This window comes from Chiloscyllium plagiosum, chromosome 35, assembly GCF_004010195.1.
Source record: "Chiloscyllium plagiosum isolate BGI_BamShark_2017 chromosome 35, ASM401019v2, whole genome shotgun sequence".
Taxonomy (NCBI): Eukaryota; Metazoa; Chordata; class Chondrichthyes; order Orectolobiformes; family Hemiscylliidae; genus Chiloscyllium; species Chiloscyllium plagiosum.
The window spans coordinates 33762898-33784888 of NC_057744.1; the positions used below are offsets into that span (position 1 = coordinate 33762898).

The window sequence follows — 21991 nt, forward strand, 5'->3', positions numbered from 1 at the left end:
GCGGAGAGGTCAGGAAGAAGATTGCAGGTTAGGAAGGCGGTGCTGAGTTCGAGGGATTTGACTGAGACAAGGTGAGGGGAGGGGAAATGAGGAAACTGGAGAAATCTGAGTTCATCCCTTGTGGTTGGAGGGTTCCCAGGCGCAAGATGAGGCGCTCCTCTTCCAACTGTCGTGTTACCATGGTCTGGTGGTGGAGGCGTCCAAGGACCTGCATGTCCTTGGTGGAGTGGGAGGGGGAGTTGAAGTGTTGAGCTACGGGGTGGTTGGGTTGGTTGGTCCGGGTGTCCCAGAGGTGTTCTCTGAAACGTTTCACAAGTAGGCTGCCAACCTCACTAATCTACCTCCAAGTGGGTGTGTATTTGCCACTAATTAGCTGTCCACCCTTCTCCATGCAATAGTTCCAGTTTCTGGACAGATCGCTTGTACACAGCATCAAGGAGCGACAATGAAGCAAGTTTCCAATTTTGTTCCCAATCCTTCCTTGACACCCATCTCCGTTGGTCTGGATGGTTCTGCCTAAGTGAGTAACATATTCTGCTGTAGGTAGAGGGTATTAACAGTCAGCCTGTGCTGAGTTCGCAAAAAGACTTTGAGTGATTTGTCTATTCATTACTTTTAATGATAAAACCTAAAATATGCATCTGCAGTAAAATCTGGGGTAATAAGCAGTCCATTGATCAGTTTAAAAAGCTGAACAAACAGACCTGCATTTATGTTACACCAGTGAGGTACATCTTAATGTGTAAGTGATGCCAGGGATGCAGGAGACATAGAAACATTGACAATATAAGCCATTCGGCCATTCAATATGATCATGGCTGATCATCCAACTCAAGATTCTGTTCTGCTTTCTCTCCATATCCTTTGAACCCTTTAGCACTAAAAAAAATATGTCAAACTTCCTCTTGAAAACATTCAATGTTTTGGCCAGTTTCTGTGGCAGAGAATTCTATAGACTTAACAGTTAAGAAACTTCTCTTAATTTCAGTCCAAAATGGCCTCACCTGTATCCTCAGACTGTGACCCCTGGTTCTAAACTCCTAGTCATCGGGAACATCCTTCCTACATTTAGCTTATCATGGTCTGTTAGAATTTTCTAGGTTTCTTATAATTTACGCATAGCAAGATCCCAAGCTAGCAATGGGATATGGACCAAAAAATGCTTTACTTTTATTGATTGAAGGATAAAACTGATAAGAATACTAGTTAAAATCTCCTGTTGTAATTGAAATAGTTCCACGGGGACTTGTAAGTTCACCTGAGAGGCAGACAGGTTCTTAGTATAACGTTTCATATGGATGCCGACACCTTTGATAGCACTGCAGTTACCTCAGTTTATCACTGGATGTCAGCCTCAATTTTGTGCTCAAACCAAAGAATCATAGTGTAGCAAAGCAACCCTACAGTGTGGAAGCAGGCCATTTGGCCCATCGAGTCCACACTGACCCTCCAAAGAGCATCCCACCCAGACCCACACCCTTTACCCTATCCCTGTAATCCTGCACTTGCCATGATTTACCCAACGAGCTTGCACATCCCTGGACACTATGGATAGTTTATCATGGCCAGTCCACCTAAACTGCGCATCTTTAGACTGTGGAAGGAAACCATAGCACTTGGAAGAATCCTCTGCAGGCACATGGAGAACGTGCAAACTCCACACAGACAGTTACCAAGACTGGGATTGAACCTGGATCCCTGGTGCTGTGAGACAGCAATGCTAACCATTGAGCAATGTTGCTGCTGTCAAATCTCTGCAGAAACTCATGGTCTCCTCACTTAGGTGTGAGGATTCTATCCACTAGGCTTTGTCTAACACCCAGGCGACAAATTCAACATCTCAAAAGGAAATGAGCTGACATGTAGCAGCTGTTAACTGGGTAGGTGAGTTGAGTACAGATTAACAAAATGCAGGAATAAAGATACTGTTCAAAAAGTAGTGAAATGATAAGAACCCTGTGGTAGAGAAACAAATTTATAATGCAAAGAAACGATAGTGGATATATGGAGAAGTCGTTCAACAATTTGTACTCAAAAAAACCAATTTAGCTTTGTAAACAGAGTAGCAACCTCTCAGGTAGAGGAAGGCACTAAAAGAAATCACTTTTAACAAGAGAATGTATTGAGGAAGCTAAAGTGGATCTAGCTAAGTGATAGTGGAAAAGAGGACAATGGGTGGGAAAGTTTCGCTTCCGATATGAATCAAAGCTCAAAGATGAATCAACAGTATTATCAGATGACTGCAGGCTGGCTATAGATCATGTTAAAAAGTGCAAACAATTTAAGGAGTTACCACTTATGTGCTTTTAACTGCAAAGGTCATATTTTCCCTTTGCCTATTAAACAGAACTTAAATCAAGATTGAAAGCTTGAAATTCAAAGGCTCAATCCAGAAAAAAGTGTTTGGTTTATCCAGGATTTTGCATGCTGTCAAAGTGGATACTTTGAGCAATTTAGCGAGGATTATGGTTATACCTCAGGGTCTAAGGAGAGTGAGAAACCGAAGTAACTAACGTTAAAAAATCCCTAATAAATTAATGGCAGAGAAAGAGACAACAGGGGACTTTAAGGCAGTTCACTTCACATATCAGAGGGAAAATGCTAGTATCCATTATTAAATCTATGCCAACAGAGCACTTTGAAAATCATACCATTATTAGGCATGCTTTCATTAAAGGGAAATCATGTTTGACAAATCAATTGGAGTTTTATGAAGATCTAACTATCATAGTAAATAAAGGGAAGCCAGCAGATGCAATATATTTGAATTTTCAAAAGACATTTAGCAAAGTGCAATGAAAGGTTGCTACATGAGAACTCACTGGGTTGCAGTTGATGTACCTGTGTAAATTAAGGATTGGGTAAATGACACAAGCATCAATAGTGGGACCTCAATTATTTATAATCTATATTGATGAATAGGCAAAGTGACAGAATAATATGCCTGTGTTTTGTGAATGATACAAAGCTAGATGATAATGTTAGCTGTGAAGAAGGCATCATGGACTGAATGCTAAAATTCAGACCAGCTCACAGTGAGGGGAACTGACAACATGTTGGGAACCAAATGGATTCAACAGCACTTTTGTCTGTGGCTTTCTAACTCTGACATGACATTTCAGTCCACCTCCAGATTGTCTGGCCAACAGGAACAGACAGCTGTGATGGTGATCAACAGCTTCACAATATAAAGGGAGCCCTCTGAGTGGAGGCAAGTCAGACGTTCCAGAAATGAACTAGGAGATGGATAAATTATGCATTATCTTGTAAAGACTATACCATAGATTTCAGAGGCCGAGATGGACATATGCTGTAGGCATTACAGTCTGGCAAGGAAAGTATGAACATGCAACACAGGAGCAGAAATAGGCCATTTGGCCCTCTGTTGTTCAACAGTATCATAGCTGCTCTGGTTGTGTTTTGACTTCCACAATCCCACTTATCAGTGGAAACTTCAGACTCTCTTCCCTCACCAGAATCTACCTACTTTCATCTTAAAAATATTCAGTGATCTCCCCTCCATTACTGTTTGCATCAGAGGCTCTTCACCTATAGTTGGGAAGAAGAGGGGATCCATGTAACAAGAGGTACCCTAATCAGGGCAGGAAAATTGTGTGGCAGGGTGAATTCAAGTGCGTAACTCCTCACTCTGCCTTCCTTAGCCTTTTCCTGTACAACACCACCCAAAACCACACCTTGCAAAGTGCATCCATCCAGCTTGCTTCAGGCATCTCCTGATCATTCATCACTGACCCCCTCATCACATCCACCTCTCACACGCACACCCCAAAAATATTTTCTTGCAATCTCTTCTCTATTCTCTGTCGCTGGAGGTGAAACAGAGTGCAGAATCCCAGGAGAAGACCAGCATGTGGCCTCCCCCTGTTATCTCCACATTGTCAGTAAGCTTCATCATTGACACCAGAAACACGGGGCTATCTCAGTTACATAGTGATAAAATGAACTATCACATCATGCACAAAACACTCAGACAGTAGCAAAACAGAAGGATGAAAAGATGTCTCTATGAAGAGAGTTTTATTTTTGATTCTAGGACAATTGTGTTTGGATTTTGGGTTAAGCACAGTGAGATCAGAATTAATGTACAAATGGCTGAACTGCCTCAGATGAGCTGAATCAGACCATCTCCTGAAGTATTCCTGGCAGCTAAATGAGTGGTTGCATTTGCCCTCACCACATGAGAGTCTTCCATCTCTTCTTCCTGCAGCACCGTTCTGCTTTGTTGCTCAATGTTGTGGCAACAAGAGATGGTCAAAGGCTCCCAACTCCCAAAGTCTCACTATTACCTACAAGGCACAAATCACTCATGTGAAATGCTCTTTAATTGTCTGGATGAGGACAGCTCCAACAACTCTCAGGAGGCTTTACACCATCTTAGACAAAGGAGCTTCTTAATCAGCATACTATTCACCAAGAGAAAGTGAGGTCTGCAGATGCTGGAGATCAGAGCTGAAAATGTATTGCTGGAACAGCGCAGCAGGTCAGGTAGCATCCAGGGAACAGGAGAATCGATGTTTCAGGCATAAGCCCTTCTTCAGGAATCTAGGTTAGAATCTTCGAGGAGAAAGTGAGGTCTGTAGATGCTAGAGATCAGAGCTGAAAATGTGTTGCTGGAACAGCACAGCAGGTCAGGCAGCATCCAGGGAACAGGAGAATTGATGTTTCGGGCATAAGCCCTTCTTCAGGAATCCTAGATTCCTGAAGAAGGGCTTATGCCCGAAACGTCGATTCTCCTGTTCCCTGGATGCAGCCTGACCTGCTGCGCTGTTCCAGCAACACATTTTCATACTATTCACCAGCTTTACCATTCAAATCCTCTAGCACTGATGCACACTCACAGCATATGTGCTAACTACAGAAAACACTGCAGCAACTTACCAACATACCTTTGAATCACCTTCCAAACCCACAAGGGCAGCAGATACATGGGAATGCCATCACCTGCAAGCTCCCCTCCAAGCCATTCACCTTCCTGACTTGGAAACTTTTCACCGTTCCTTCAGTGTCAATCCTGGAACTCCTACTCTAACAGCATTATGGCATACCTACACCACATGGATTGCAGCAGCTCAAAAAAACAACACACCAACATCTTCAAGGTCATTAAAGATGGACAGTAAATGTCATCTTTACCAGTTCTGCATGAAAGGACACTGAGGGCAAAGGTGAGATCAGGAATCCAAGCCAGTTAAATATACTGACATGTACTCCAGCTGTACTGATTAGTTACTGATCAGTCTCACAATATTGAAGTGCAGTGCCGGGAGGATGTGACCAAGACAAGACTGGACCATTCTTAACCAAACAATAGCCACTGTAACAGGGTTTTAAATAAAACTTCCGCCAGACCTCATTCGGAATTAAGTTTTGGTCTTTCTATCACAGGAAGGATATCATGACTGTACCATAGGTACAGAAATGGAAACAAGAGCAGATCCTGACTTGAAAGCATTGAACAATGCAGATAAACTGATCGTTTACTAATCCTTAACCAGTCCATCAAAGTTTTGCTGCCACATGAATGAAAGCAAGGTGCTGAGCTAGCTGGATCAGTCAATAAAGGCTAATGTTAAGGATTTGCATGGATCTCATTTGGAGTTCTTTGGCCACCTTTGATCCCATCCCAGAAAGATGTTACAAGTTGGAGAAGATGCAAAAAAGGACATCATAGGTGAAGAAAGAACATGTAGCTATGAAGAGAGACTTGATGCCTTAAGTTTTATTTGATCGAGAAATGGAAAAATGTGATTCCTGAATTTTATGGTATTAGAAACATAGAGAAGATGCAAGGAGGTACCATGTATGAAGTGATAGAGTCCTCTCTTAAATACCCTAAAAGCAGAAAAACCTAAGGCTGAGTATTAAGATGGAGAATAGGGATTAGAAGGTGGCTGTCTAAAATCGGTCATTTTCAAAATTTGCTGCTTAAGCCTGCTTTGCCATTTAATAAGTTTGGAGCTGATGGCCTCAGCTTCATCTTCCTGACTATGTCTGATGACCATTAGGTCTGCAGTTGCCTGTATTCTGTCTTGCTCTCTTTTTAAATCAACAATTACTTAGTGAAGAGGAAATAAAAATAGACATAAATGGGTCATTTTTAGGTTGACAAGATGTGATAAGTGGAGTGCCATGGAGATCAGTGCTATGGTCTCAACCATTCACAATTAATGACTTGAATGAAGGGATCGACTGTATTGTTGTTAAATTTGCTGATGACACAAAGACAGATAAGAATGTAAATTGTGAACAACTGTATGGAGTTTACATAGGGATATAGATAGGAATATATAGGAAAATGTGAACTTGTCCAGGTATGTCCTGTTCATAGAGAGTAGACAAAATCCAATCTGATCAAATACCACATGATCAATCTAGTACCAAACATCAACAATATGATGGAAGGTGTCTTTGATAGTACTAATGGAGCACATCCACAGCAATAATCTACTCATTGACACATGGTTTGGAATCCACCAAGGACATTCTGTTCCAGACCTCATTATGGCCATGGTATAGACATGGACTGAAGCTGAAATCAAGAGGCGACCTGAAGGTAACTGCCTTTCACTAAAGGAATTGTTTGGCTGAATCGAAGAAGGCTCGTAAGCCTGAAATTAATGGATGTTATGGGTAAATTCCCACTGGTTAAAGTTATGCTTAGTACAAAGGAAAGAAGTCATGGCTGTTGGAGACAAAGTATCCTTAACCATACAATTGCTGGCAGTGTCTCATACCCAGTCATCTTCATCTGTTCCATCATTGTCCATCTTTCCATTATTAAGTCATAAATGGGATTGTTAGTTATCACTGCAGTGTTTGATTCCATTTACAATTCCATAGATCTACACCATGCACATTTGAAAATGGAAAGACTTAAGTATATCCCAATCAACCATTGCCTCCTGGTCTAGAAAACCAATCCCTATTTTCAAGTACCTATATGGCCTCTGTTCCCCCCGATTGTTTCTTGGATCATTTATGTAAATTTACCAACCACATAGAGAACATAGAACAGTGCAGGATAGTACATGCCCTTTAGCCCTTAATGTAATACCGAACATTTATCCTGCTCTAAGTTCAAACTAATGTACATACCCTACATTTTACTATTACCATGTGGCTTTCCAAGAGTCGCTTGAATGTCCCTAATGTCTCTGACTCTACTACCACCGCTGACAATGCATTCCATGCACCAACCACTTTCTGTGTAATGAACCTACCTTTGACATTTCGCCTAAACCTTCCTCCAATCACCTTAAAATTATGCCCTCTCATGATAGCCATTTCCACCCTTGGAAAAAGTCTCTGGCTATCCACTCTTCCTATGCCTCTCATCATTTTATACACCGCCATCAAGTCACCTCTCTTCCTTCTTTGCTTCAATGAGAAAAGCCCCAGCTCCCTCAACCTTTGTTCATAAGACATGCCCTCCAGTCCAGGCAACATTCTGGGAAATCTCCTTTGCACCCTCTCTAAAGCTTCACACCCTTCCTATAATGAAATGGCCAGAACTGAACACAATATTCTAAGTGTTGTCTAACCAGGGCTTTAAAGAGCATAACCTCGCGGGTCTGTCCCTCCATACTGCCAAGTCCTGCCTTTAACCCTGTAATCTGCATTCAAATTCAACCTTCCAAAATGAATCACTCCACACATTTCCAGGTTGAAATGCATCTGCCAATTCTCAACACAGCTCTGCAACTCTCAATGTTCTGTTGCAATCCATAACAGCCCTCCACACTATTCACAACCCTGTCAACCTTCGTGCCATCGGCAAACTTACTAACCCACTCTTCCACTTCCTCATCCAAGTCATTTATAAAAGAAGAGGTCCCAGAACAGATCCCTGCAGAACACCACTGGTCACCGACCTCCAGGCTAAATACCTTACATCTATTACCACCCTCTGTCTTCTGAGGGCCAGCTAATCCTGTATCCAGACTGGGGTGCTTGAAAAGCCCAGCAAGTCAGGCAGTATCTGAGGAGCATGAGAATTGAGGTTTCGGGCAAGAGCCCTTCATCGGCTCTTTCCCAAAACATTAATTCTCCTGCTTCTCGGATGCTGCTGACCTGCTATGCTTTTCCAGCACCCCAGTCTTGATTCTGATATCCAGCATTTGCAGTCCTCACTTTCTCCCAATTCTGTATCTAGACAGCCAAATTTCTCTGTATCCCATGCCTCTTTACTTTCTGAATGAGGCTATCATGGGGAACCTTATCAAAAGCCATGCTAAAATCCAGATATACCACATTATCTGCTCTGTTTTGTCACCTGCCCCTCACAAAACCATGCTGACTATCTCCAGTCAAGCTATGTTTTTCCAAATAATCAGAAATCCTGTGTCTCAGAATCCTCTCCAATAATTTGCCCACCACCGATGTAAGACTGACTGGTCTATAATCCCCAGAATTATCCCTATTCCCTTTCTTGAACAAGGGAATAACATTTGTCACCCCTCCCCCCCACCAATTATGTGGCATACTCCCGTGGACAGTGAGGACGCAAAGATCATTGCCAAAGGCGCAGCAATCTCTTCCCTTGCTTCCTGTAAACCTTGTGTATATCCCATCCAACCCAGGGGTTTTATCCATTCTAAAGTCTTCCAAATTTTCCACATCCTCCTTCTTAATATCAACCTGTTCGAGCATATCAGCCTGTTTCACACTGTCCTCACAAACGAGACAGTCTCTCTCACTAGTGAATGCAGAAGCAAATTATTTATTAAGGACCATCCCTCCTCCTCCGACTCCGGGCACAAGTTCCCTCCACTATCCCTGATTGGCCCTACTCTCACTCTGGTCATTCTCTTGTTCCTCACATAAGTGTAGAACACCTTGGGTTTTCCTTAATCCTATCAAGGATAGCATCATGCCCCCTTGCAGCTCTCCTAGTCCATTCTTCAGTTCTTTCCTGGCTACCTTGTAAGCCTGTAGAGCCCTGTCTAATCCTTGCTTCCTCAACATTAAGTCAGCTTCCTTCTTCCTCTTGACTAGATGTTCCACATCTCTTGTCACCCAAGGTTCCCTCACCTTACCATTCCTTCCTTGCCTCAAAATTAAAAATCACACAACACCAGGTTATAGTCCAACAGCTTTCGGAGCGCTGCCCCTTCATCAGGTGGAAAGCTAGTGCTTCCAATTAAACCTGTTGGACTGTGCCCTGGTGTTGTGTGATTTTTAACTTTGTACACCCCAGTCCAACACTGGCATCTCCAAATCATTCCTTGCCTCAGTGGAACAAACCTATCTAACTTGTTTTATTACACTCTCATGTCAGTTGGTACCTGCTGATGATTTCTGCTGGATTCTGGGCACCACCTATTGAGTGCTCTACTTAAACCTTCTGCCCAATGTTCAGGTTGAGCTATTCATTACTTAGGTGCCAGTCATGGGCATCTATCATTTTTGCCATGACATTCATGTAATGGACAGTGTACTCTGGGGGCAACACAAATAAAGGAAGTTTGTCCAGATGTTTGCTGTATAGTATTTCTGTGTTAGTTCCACAGTGCAATCTTTGTAAGTTTGGGGAAGGGAAAACATATTCAGTTCAAATTGTGTTTCAGCCCATTTGGGTGATGATGTGAACTGCCAGTGTAAGCACAGGATTGTGAATGGTGGTCTCAGATTTTTGTCATTGTCTTGACGATACCATGAATGGTGATCAAGGCCAGGTCTTTACACTCTGGTTGGCAATGATTACTGTCAGGTCTACAATATAAAATATCTGGGGTGACTGGATGAATATTTTATATTGACATTTGAGCGTGATAGATCTCAAACTGCATGCGGTCTGTGTGGTGTTGATTGGTCAAATCATCACCTGCTACTTCTGCTGGAGCATAGAATTCAGTGTGTGAACTGGAAAGATGTTTACGCATGCCCTGAATATAGATTATGCTGATCCTGTAGCTATGGCATATAACCTGGAAAAAGTGGTAAAGGTTTCTGTTGGTATCACTGAGCCAAAATATACTTTGATGCTCACTGCGCTGAATGTCAGCTCACTATATGAGTCAATTATCTAGTCGTCATCTGGTGATAAATTGGCTGAACATTTTTTAAGGACGTCTTAATGCTGTTGGATGTTTGGAACGCTGTACCTGTGTGACCTCTGGTTGTTGGGTCTGGAGTTATATGTAGGCCAGACCCAATAAGGATGGCAGTTTCCTTCCCTTAAGGACATTAATGAACCAGATGGGGTTTTCCCCGACAATCAGCAATAGATTCATGTCATCATTAAACTCTTAATTCCAGCTATTTACTGAATTCAAATTTCACCATCTGCCATGGCTGGATTTGAACACAGGTCACCAGAACGTTACCTGGGTCTCTAGATTAAAAGTTCAATGTTACGACGACTAGGCCTTCGCCTCCCCTCAGGAATGCAAGACAACTTCATGGTGGATGCAGGAGACTGCACCTTCCACACGCTTTGCCTGTGTCCTGGCTACCATACCAATACTGGTAGCTGCAACCAACACTTACAGGTATTGTTGTCCAGCTTCAAAAGATTGATATTGTCTCCCATCTCTTTATGTGTGAATATCGTGATTTTTTTCCCATAAACTGGCATTGAAGCTATAACTGGCTCAGTTATTTGTTCAGCATTTCAGCTTCTGAAATATTGTATTCCTTGATCTTATCACAGCACCTGCTGACAAGCTGATCAATAGTTTCTTGTGTCTGTAAAACGTCAGCTATAATTAGCATAGACTGATGTTCATCTTCACACAACCTGACCATCTAGCATGTTCCACAGTGCAACAGGGTCTTTCTGATCCTCATCAGACAGGTACAAAGTGTTGCATTTATGCAGCCCGCATTTCCAATGGCTATCTTTATTTTCACTGTCTGGTCAATTAGCTTCTATGACAAGGTGTAGTTTCACTCTTGCTTTTAAAAGCTGAAATTTGTATTGGAAATCTGTGGACTTCCAGTTCAAAATGATGAATTTGTAACTAACTCCCTCATCTTTTATAGATCCTCCGACCTGTAGGGGGTTTGTAACATCTCAACTTTGCGGGGAGATTCATCAGTTGTTCATTTTGCTTTTGTTTGGCTGCATATCAGCTTTTTAACCACACATCCTGGTGGCGCTGTTTTCCTGTTTGCATGTTACTTTTGTCTTTGTGCAGGAATGGCACCTAAGGATTCATCAATGGCCTTCCCACATGTTCTGCCCAGTGAAAAACAGATTATATAGCACAACTCTCCTGAACCAATTTATTGTTCCCATCCATCACCAATCCCACAAATGAGGTATTCACTGTTCTGTGTTGTGAGTATCTAGTTCATGGTTGATAGGGTTTAATTATATAAGTTTTACTTTAAAGAATTAAAGTTTAACTGTAGAAATGCGATTTATGCAATTAAAGCAAGAGTCTATTACACTTAAATGTTTAACCGCTAGAAAAATAAGATCTTAAAACAGCAGGTGGGTTTATTTAGCTGAAGATCAGGAAATCTGATGTCTAAACTGCTTGCAAAGAAGCACATTCTAGAAGGTGATTTTTGTTTTAGGAGTGAGACCGAAGTTAATTTAAAAGCATTCAGTGGTCTCCGAAAGATTGTAAATCCCATTTTCTTCATATGATCAAAGAAGAAATTTTAAATGAGGTATAACTAATTTAAAGTTTAGTTTGAAAATAACTCAGAGCAGACTGCATTATCCTGGAAGTAGTTAGGGCTTAGAAAAGGCTGCCTGGCTTCATTTGATCTGAGTTTTTACTGAGAGAGGATTATCGTTGCAGTTTGGACCTGATGCGGTTCTATAGTTATGTAGCTCACTGAAAAGATTGCCAAAGTAAATGACTTTTTATCAGGCAAGCCCGTGAAACTGAATAATATACTGAGCATATTGCAGATGGATTTTAATCCAAGTTTGAATCATGTGAGGGAAAGGAACTGGAATAATTCACAGTTTGAAGCTAGCAAGATAATCTATAACAGGCCTCATAATGTCTTAATGCGAAATAATCAGCTGAATCGGCATAGAAGTATAAATAAGTAACAATAACAAGGGACCACAGTGTGCTACAAGGATCAGTGCTGGGTCCACTGCTTTTTGTCATTTACATAAATGATTTGGATGTGAACATAGGCGATACGGTTAGTAAGTTTGCAGATGACACCAAAATTGGAGGTATAATGAACATTGAAAATGATTACCAAGTATAACGAGATCTTAATCAGATGGGCCAATGGACTGAGGAGCAGCAGATAGACTTTAATTTAGATAAATATGAGATGTTGCATTTTGGAAAGACTAATCAGGCAGGACTTATACACTGAATGGTAAGGTCCTGGGGAGTATTGCTGAACAAAGAGACTTTGGTGTGCAAGTTCATAGTTCCTTGAACCTATAGCCACAGGTTGACAGGATAGTGAAGGAAGCGTTTGGTATGTTTGTCTTTATTGGTAAATACATTGAATATAGGAATTGGGAGGATATGTTGCAGCTGTCCAGGACATTGGTTAGGCCACTTTTGGAATACTGCATGCAGTTCTGGTATCTCTGCTATAGGTTGTGAAACTTTAAAGGGTTCAGAAAAGATTTACAAGGATGGTGCCAGGGTTGGAGTGTTTGAGCTATAGGGAGAGGCTGAGTAGGCTGGGGCTGTTTTCCCTGAAGCATCGGAGGCTGAGGCGTGACCTTATAGAGGTTTATAAAATCATGAGGGGCAGGGACAGGGTGAACAGCCAAAGTCTATTCCCCAGGGTAGAAGAGTCAAAATCTAGAGGGCATAGGTTTAAGGTGAGAAGAGGAAGATTTAAAAGGGACCTAAGGGGCAACTGTTTCACGCAGAGGGTAGTGTGTGTATGGAATGAGCTGTCAGAGTGGAGGCTGGCACAATAACAACATTTATAAGGCATCTGGATGTGTATATGAATAGGAAGGGTTTAGAATGATATGGGCAAAATGCTGGCAAAAGGGACTAGATTATTTTAGGATATCTGGTTAGCGTGGACGAGTTGGACCAAAGGATCTGTTTCTGTATTGTCCAACTTTATGAATCTATAAGAGATTGATGCATCCACAATTAAAGAGACCAAATGGAAGGTTTACTTCTGAGAATAGCCAGAGCTGAGGTGAATTCTCCAGAAGGTGTAAATACATTGGGGTGGTTCAGAGGAGGTTTATTAAATTGATACCTGGAATTAGTGGGTTGTCTTACAGGGAAACTTTGTGTAGACTCGACTTGTTTCCAGTTGAATTTAGAAAAGTCAGGGGTATTTGATTGAAGATGGTATGATCTGGAATGGTCTTGACAAAGTGGATGTGGAAAGGATGTTTCTTCTGAGGGGTCAGTCCAGAGCAGGGGCGGGGGGGAAGCACCATTTTAAAATAAGGGGTCACCCTTTGAGGATGCTAATGAGAGGATCTTTTCACTCTCTATGTTGTGAGATTTTAAGGTGGTGATAGATTACTGTTAGGTAAGGGAATCAAAAGTTATTAGTCATAAATTGGAATGTGGAATTGGAAACATAAAAATATGACCTCATTGAATGGCAGAACAGGGTTGAGAGGTCAAACGCTCTGTCTATGTTTCTAATCCATATATTCATTGGATTGGCAGTTTTATAAATGGTTTCTACATGTGGAAATAACTTGAAGATTGCTGTGTCTTATACTAGAAATCTTAGGGAAATAAGAAATATTCTTTGAAGAGGTAACAAGTAGGTTAGACCAGGAAAACCCAGTGGATGTCATCTATCTAGACTTCCAAAAGGCCTTTGATAAGGTGCCTCGTGGGAGGTTGCTGAGTAAGGTGAGGGCTCATGGCATTTGAGGTGAACTATTGGCGTGGATTGGGGATTGGCTGTCTGATAGAAGGCAGCGAGTTGGAACAAAAGGTTCTTTTTCGGAATGGCAGTTGGTAACAAGTGGGGTCCCGCAGGGTTCAGTGTTAGGGCCGCAGCTGTTCACTTTATACATTAATGATCTAGATGAAGGAACAGGGGGCATTCTGGTGAAGTTCGCCGATGATACAAAGTTAGGAGGACAGGCAGGTAGTACTGAGGAGATGGGAAGGCTGCAGAAAGATTTGGACAGTTTAGGAGAGTGGTCCAGGAAATGGCTGATGAAATTCAATGTGAGCAAGTGCGAGGTCTTGCACTTTGGGAAAAAAATACAGGCATGGATGATTTTTTAAACGGTGAGAAAATTCATAAAGCCAAAGTACAAAGGGATCTGGGAATGCTCGTCCAGAATTCTCTAAAGGTTGACTTGCAGGTTGAGTCCGTGATTAAGAAAGCAAATGTAATGTTGTCATTTATCTCAATACGGTTAGAATATAAAAGCAGCAATGTGCTTCTCAGACTTTATCAAGCTCTTGTTAGGCCCCATTTAGAATACTGTGTCCAATTTTGGGCCCCACACCTCAGGAAGGACATACTGGCAATGGAACATGTCCAGCAGATATTCACATAGATGATTCCTGGAATGGTAGGCCTAACATATGATGAATGGCTAAGGATCCTGGGATTGTATTCATTAGAGTTTAAAAGGTTGAGGAGAGATCTAATAGAAACTTACAAGATAATGCATGGCTTAGAAAGGGTGAATGCTGGGAAGTTGTTTCAGTTAGGTGGGGAGACTAGGACCCATGGGCATAGCCTTAAAATGAGAGGGGATCAATTTAGAATGGAAATGAGGAGACATTTCTTCAACTAGAGAGTGGTGCGCCTGTTGAATTCATTCCATGGAGCACAGTGGAGGCTGGGACTTTGGGTGTCTTCAAGGCAGAGATTGATAAATTCTTGATCTCACAAGGAATTAAGGGGAGAGTGCGGGTAAGTGGAATTGAAACACCCGTCAGCCATGACTAAGTGGCAGAGTGGAATCGATGGGCCAAATGGCCTTACTTCCATTCCTATGTCTTATGGTCTAAGTAAACCTGAATGTATAATAAACTTAACACAAAATATGTGAAGTTTAGTTTATTCATTGAGGAAAGTGGCTTTTGATGGCGGGGGCAGCATTTATTGCCCATTCTTAATTGCTCTTGAAAAGGTAGTAGTGAACTGCTTTCTTCAACCCGTTACAGTACCAATGGTATTGATACCTCTTTGTTATTGTTAAGGACAGCGTTCCAGGATTTTGATCCAGTGAGGTTGAAGGAACAGTGATTTATTTCCAAATCGGGACAGTGATTTGCAAATCAGTAGCTTAGATAGGAATTTGCAGGTGGTGGTGTTCCCATGTATCTGCTGCCATTGTCCTTAGATGGTAACAATTTTGGAAGATGCTATTGAAGGAGGTTTAGTGAATTTCTATGATGTGCCTTGTAGATAGTACGCATTGTTGCTACTGAGCATTGGTGGTGGAGGGAGTGGGTGTTTGTGGATGTGATGCCAATCAAGTGGGCTGCATGACTTGGACGGTGTCAAGCTTCTTGAGTGTGTTGAACTGCACCCATCCAGGCAAGTAGGAAGTATTCCATCACACTCCCTGACTTGTGCCTTGTGCATGATGGAAATGCTTTGGAAGGTAAATTAATTGCTACAGTATTCCTAGACTCTTAGCTGCCCTTGTAGCCACTGCATTTATATAGTGAATCCAGTTACGTTTCTATTCAAATGTTATACCCAGGATGCTGATGGTGGGGCATTTGGTGATGATAATGTTATTGAATGTGAAGGGATTGTAGTTATATTGTCCTGTGATGGTTATTGCCTCCCACTTGCATGGTGCAAATGTTACGATCCTCTTGTCAGCTCAAACCTTAATATTGTCCAGTTCATTCTGCATTTGAACATGTACCCCTGCTGTATCTGAGGAGTTGTGAATGGTGCTGAACATTATATAACCATCAGGAACATCCCTTCTCATCTTATCATGGAGGGAAGGTCTTGATGACACAGCTGAAGATCACTGGGACTCGGACACTTCCCTGAGGAACTCCTGTGGAGATGTCCTGGAGCTTAGAAGACTAATCTCCAACAGCCACAACCACCTTCCTACAGTCAGATATGACTAATCAGCAAAGAGCCTTTCTCGATTCCCACTGACCCTAGATTTGCTAAGGCTCCTTTGCGCCAAGTTAATAGTGCTTGTTTTATTGCACTCATTTATATGTAATAATTTCTGTTTTCTTTAAAAAATATGGAATTTTGTAGCATGGTGATATAGGTTAAAATGGGCTAATCATATTTTGTTTTTAAATCTGCTGGTCCTTAACTTGACTGTAACATCAATAATGTACTAATTATATAGAAACTCTGATTCGCACAACGTCAGTGAATGTACAGCCTCAAACTCTTGCACCAAATCTTGAGCTGCGGTCTTCAAACATACAACACTGCCGCCATATTGGGTTTGTTAGTCCTTTACATTATCACCAATCATCCATTCTTGATTGGTATGCTGTAAGTTTGAGATATATTACAGGATAGACAGATTTACTTGAGCTATTCTGCAACCACCATTATTCACAGCAACAACTGAACAACGCACTACATTAATTAGGTGCTTGTCTAATGCTTCTTTCTATCCTGCTTCCTTGATCAGATCTTTGCCTATTCCCATAAAGTGATATCACAATACTTGCCTTTGTTACCCAATCAACTTCCTTCATGGCTGATAGCATATTGTTTAATAACACTGTTTTAATATAATTAATTTCTGAATTCAGTTAAGAGTTAGTGGCACATACAGTTTGGTCTGTATGTCTGAAATAGTTTAGTGATTACCTTGGCGAGACTCACACAGCTTGGAAAAATGCATGCTGTAAATTTCAGGTTGGCAGTTTTTGCAAAAGGTTTGACTGAAGCTGGATGTGTAAAACAGTATTTCATGATGAAAGGAGACGTTTTAGCACTGTTAAGAAATAGATTACCTCAGTGTAAGCAACTTAGTTAGAAAGTTCCAGACGAGAAGTGTTTGGTTACAGACCTGAAGGAGTTGTTTGAACCTGAGAAAGTAAAAGCTCAGCATGGAATGGCTCCAGAAAGGGGCTATAAGATTATCAAGGTGGGGAACTAAAGCCACAGTTAAATTAAGCCCAATGTAGGATAGAGAAATCTGGAATCAATACTATACAGGAGTGATTATAATTTACCCTGAGAATCACCATTTTTAAATGTGTATTACATATAAATAGTTTGGTTTACTCTATTTTAATTTTGTATCTTCAATTTTATATTTCAGTCTGCATTTATGGCATTTTGTGTGTGTGTGTGTTTCAGTGAAAGCTACCTTGATAAAATCAAGAAAGCATATGATCTATCGAGTCAGATTTCAATCCAAAAATAACATCAGCTGAGATGGTAACATCCTTACATATGATTGTTAAAGGAATGGCTTTGAAATGGAAATATTTAACTTTTTTTTGTGTCTCGAAGCTGTGGCTATTATGAACACCACTGAGTTCCAAGTACTAAGAATCCCTTCAGTTCAGCAGTTGGTCCATTGAAAGAGCTACTGAAGTGAATGCTTGACAGTTTAAAGAAATGAAAATAGAATACTTTACATTTGATGTGATTTCTGAGTATACAGTTGTTTGTTTACACGCCTGAATTGCCATGTAAGCGATTAAACTTACTTTCTGTAGAAATAGTGTTTCTTTTCTTTGCTTTCAAAATAATTCCCATTGCCTGGCTTCTGAGAACTAGGATACTAACTGTTTGGCAATGGAGGATAAATGGGGTGGCACTGTGACTCCGTGGTTAGCACTACTGCCTCACAGCGCCAGGGACATGGTTCGATTTCAGTTTTGGGTGATTGTCTGTGTGGAGTTTGCACATTAACTCTGTGTTTTCATGGGTTTCCACCGAGTGCTCCAGTTTCCTCCCACAATCCAAAGATGTGCAGGTTAGGTGAATTGGCCATGCTAAATTTCACATAGTGTTCATGGATGTGTAGGTTAGGTGCATTAGTCAGGGATAAATGTAGAGTAATGGGGTAGGGGAATGGGTCTGGGTGGGCTATTCTTCGGAGGGTCAGTATGGACTTGTTGGGCCAAATGGCTTGTTTCCACACTGCAGGGATTCTATGATCGATGGGAGGCATTGAGTGGCATTGTGTTCTGATTGGATATAGGAAATCTGATGGGAATGGAGAGGGCATAGAAGGAGCATAGGTCTCAGAAGTGTTATCCTTTTAACAGTGTGAGGATCAGGGCAGCAATCATTGAAGTTCAACCAGTCCACATGCACCTTAGCACTCCTCCCATATACCACTGGGGATTGTACATTGCACTGCAAAGCTGAACTCTGAAAATGCAAAACTTGGAAAATTCAGTCATGAATTGTGTGTGCATCTTGAAAATCAGGTAAGTGCCCATTTCATATTTTAGGCATTTGAAAACGAAATTCAGCCCCTGATGTTAGTTTTCACTGAATTTCAGTTGTCTATTATGGACAGCAGTGATTTTATATCTCTACTCACATCAATAGATAGAAGACAGCATGTTGGGCAGAAGCTGAAAACCTACCCCAGAGGCCCATTGGATAAGGTGCATTGTTTGCGTTCATGGCCAATGACATATGGAAAGTGGAATATCAGAATTGGAAAAGACAACTCACGTTGGATATCGATCGTGACCTCTGTTTCCCTGCCCTCTGGGACCGCTGCGTTCTTTGCTCTGCAGATGATACGTTGCCCATTTTCAATTTCTGATGGCGGGACATGCAGACTGCTGATTATACTCTCTCTTTTCCCATCTTTCAGAAGTCTCTGTGGAGGAAGTGATTTGAGTATTAGTAGAAGTTTGGTTGGGTCCCCATTGGCCTTGGTATTGGAAGATTGTAGGCTCCAAAGCCAATCCAACAATTTGAGTAAATAATCCGGGCTGTCAGCACCTCCAAAGGATCTAAAAGAAATGGATAAGCCTTCAAAATGTACCAGAAACTGAAAACCCTGGTACAATGCACAATCATTGGAGATACCTTGGGTGTAAACCTAAAAGGATGTAATTTCACTGAAAAGATTTTAGTATGTATCAATGTGTCCTATATCTAATGGACAACATTCAACCTTAGGCCACTAAGTAATAAATAACATTTACACCACACAAGTGCCAAACAATGGCCATTTCCAAAAAGAGACTGTCTAAACATCTTGATAATATTGCTTCACCTCAATATCAATGCCCTAGGATGTTAACACTAACCAGAAGCTGAACTGGATTAGCCATTTAAATACTGTAGCCATAAAAGCAGATCAGAGACTAGGAGTCCTGTAGTGAGTAACTCACCTCTTGACTCCCCACAGTCTGTTCACCATCTTTAAGGCATAAGTCAGGAGTGTGATGTAATACTCTCCACTTGCCTGGATGAGTACAGTTCCAGCAACATTCAAGAAGGTCACCAACATCCAGGAGAAAGAAACTTGCTTGATTTGAACCATTGGAGATTCTTCAGTAAGGAGAAGAAGAATGGCAGTAAGCTGGAACATGGAGTACTCATAGCAGCCATGATATTATTGAATCGCCAAGTAGAATTGAAGGGATAAGTAGCTTATGTCTGTTTCTAATTCATATATTTGAGTGTGTTCCTATAGTAATTAGAGGCGGTGTTGGGGGGCAGTGTTTGACTGGGTTGAGGGCAGGTGGGGAGTGGAGAGGGGAGCGCGGGCAATGTTGGAGGGGGCGATGTTAGACGGGGCTGGGTGCGGGTGGGGGCCAGTGTTGGATGGGGTTTGGGGCGGGTGGTGTTGGACGGGGTTGGGGGCCGGGTGGGGAGTGCACAGGGGGCAGGCGGAGGGGCAGTGTTGGACAGGGTTAGGGGGGTTGGCTGGGGAGCGGGCGGAGAGTGGTGTTCGACGTGGTCTGGGGCGTTCTTCTGTATATCACCATTCCTTCACTATCATTGAGTCAGAATCCTGGAATTCTCTTCCTAACAGTACTGATGGTGTCCCTAAACGTCATGAACTGCAGTGATCCAAGAACGCCACCTTCTGAAAGTCAATTCAGTGTGTGCAATAAATTCTGAACACAGCCAGCAATGACGACATTTCGTGAATCAATCTAAAAAAATCCTGTGACTCTAATCTGATGAAGATCAGAACAAATTTTCTGTTTTTTTTTGTTTTTCTATCTGTGGGAATGTACTGAGGCCTAATTAGCTGTGGTATTTCTTGCTTTATGTTTGTAATTGTTTGTCAACTAGTACTCATTGACTGTCAAGCACTTTGGGACATCCTAAGATATTGAGAAGCAATGTATACATTTTTTTGTCTAGCTTTCCCTTGATAATGTGCACAGAGAAACTTTGCAATGTCACAGTAATTATAGACAGTGTGAAACTGTGGAGGGAAATGAAGAACACTTCTGAGGATACGGAGACAAACAACACAAAGAATGCTGAAAAATGTGGAGCTGGATACTAGGAGATATTCGGCTGGATCAGGATTGTTCTGAGCTTCAGTATAATGACTTACTGTTTATTATCTTTAGTAAGGATGCAATCAACTAGTTCAAACTGCAGCATAATTCAGACAAAAAGGAAAAGAACACAAAATTCAGGAAAACTAATGTCCCTTAAAATTCCTGTCAGTTTATGTGTAAATAGATTCATTATGTGTTCAAGATTACATCTACTTTTCAAAATCCACCTGTCCAAGCTCTGTCTTTGTGCCGTATTTGATGACTAAGCCTTTGACTTGTTTGCCATTCTCTTTCTTCTCTATATCAAAGGTCATTCCTTTTCTTCATCTAATCCCACTCCTATGTTGTCAATTCCACTTTATATTCATTAATGTCCTTCAGATGGCAAAATGTCAGTACTCTCATCACAATACAACAGCAAAATCACTAAGCCATGACTCCCTCTCAACCTCTCATGTCTTTTCTAAGTCCAAATGATGGTGACCACATCTTACACTGACATTCTTACCTTCACTGTATCATTTGAACCCACATATCTCCTCCATTGTTAAAGCCACTTCTCAGAACTTTTGGAATGGAATTAACTCAATTTTTTCTCATTCCTGCTCCAATAATATAACTTTTCTGTTGTGCAGTTAGAAATCTTATTATTAAATATCTGAGTAAAAGAGCTTTAAACATCTATGGGTTCAAGTCTCACTCCGGTATTTTATGCTATTATCTAGGCTGACACTCCAGTGCAGTATTGAGAGAGAGCTTTTTTTTTAGACATTAAACCAAGATCCCATCTGGCTCTTTAATGGATATGAAAGATCCCATGGCACCGGTCAAAGAAACAAATTATTTCCCCAGTTAATGTGATTTTGCTCTAAGCAAATCAGCTGCCACTTTTGCCAACATAACAACAGTGACTACGCATCAACAGTTCTTCATGGCTATAACGCTGTTCGGAATCTCCCGATGACATGAAAAGAGCAATATAAATGCAAATAAAAACAAAATGCTGCAGAAACTCATCAGTTTTGGCAGCTTCTGTGGAGAGAGAAACAAAGCTAATGTTTCGGAAATGGTTCAAAAAATTGTTCTCTTCAGTTAAGTCTAATCACTTTCCCTCTCCTGAGCTTGTGTGGAGGTAATGTTTCCCCCCTACTAATGTATTGGTCTCTTTGGTTGTTGTCTTGAAGATGTGTCTAAGGTTAAATAATGATTTTTAACCCATCACCTGAAAATCTGAATTGACCTTGAACAAAATTACATTTTATTTGATTTGGTTTATTTGATTGACAGAGGAACCTCAATTATCTGAACGAGATGGGTGGGCACTATTTCGTTTGGATAATTGATTATTCGGTTGATTGATTCAATGCCTCTCCTCTAGGGCTCGGAGTTTTCTGAAACTTCTTTTTTCCTCACTCTGCCTACCTTGCTCCCCATCTCTGTCTCAGGGTTTGTTTCTGAGCAGACACACACTTGTTACATTGCTGTAACTCCACCCACCCCCATCAGTTCGATGGGATTTACACAGCGAGCAGTTGCTAAGCCCACTCCCTGTTAAGAAGACTAGGCAGCAGCACACTGCGCGTGAGCCCCCGCTGCCCCCCATCTGCCCCCACCCCAGTCCTCATCATCCCCCAACCCTG

The 21991-nt window shown here is 41.5% G+C and overlaps 1 protein-coding gene across 6 annotated transcripts in view; it reads right to left on the reverse strand.

Moving 5' to 3' along the window:
* The window catches only part of kirrel3a (kirre like nephrin family adhesion molecule 3a), a 568693-nt gene that overhangs the window by 135010 nt on the left and 411692 nt on the right, over positions 1 to 21991 (reverse strand). For all 6 annotated transcript variants that reach the window (XM_043676910.1, XM_043676908.1, XM_043676912.1 and 3 more), the window contains exon 5: positions 18550 to 18700. In XM_043676910.1, coding sequence (XP_043532845.1) covers positions 18550 to 18700 — 151 coding nt within the window. The remainder of the gene's footprint in view (positions 1 to 18549; positions 18701 to 21991) is intronic.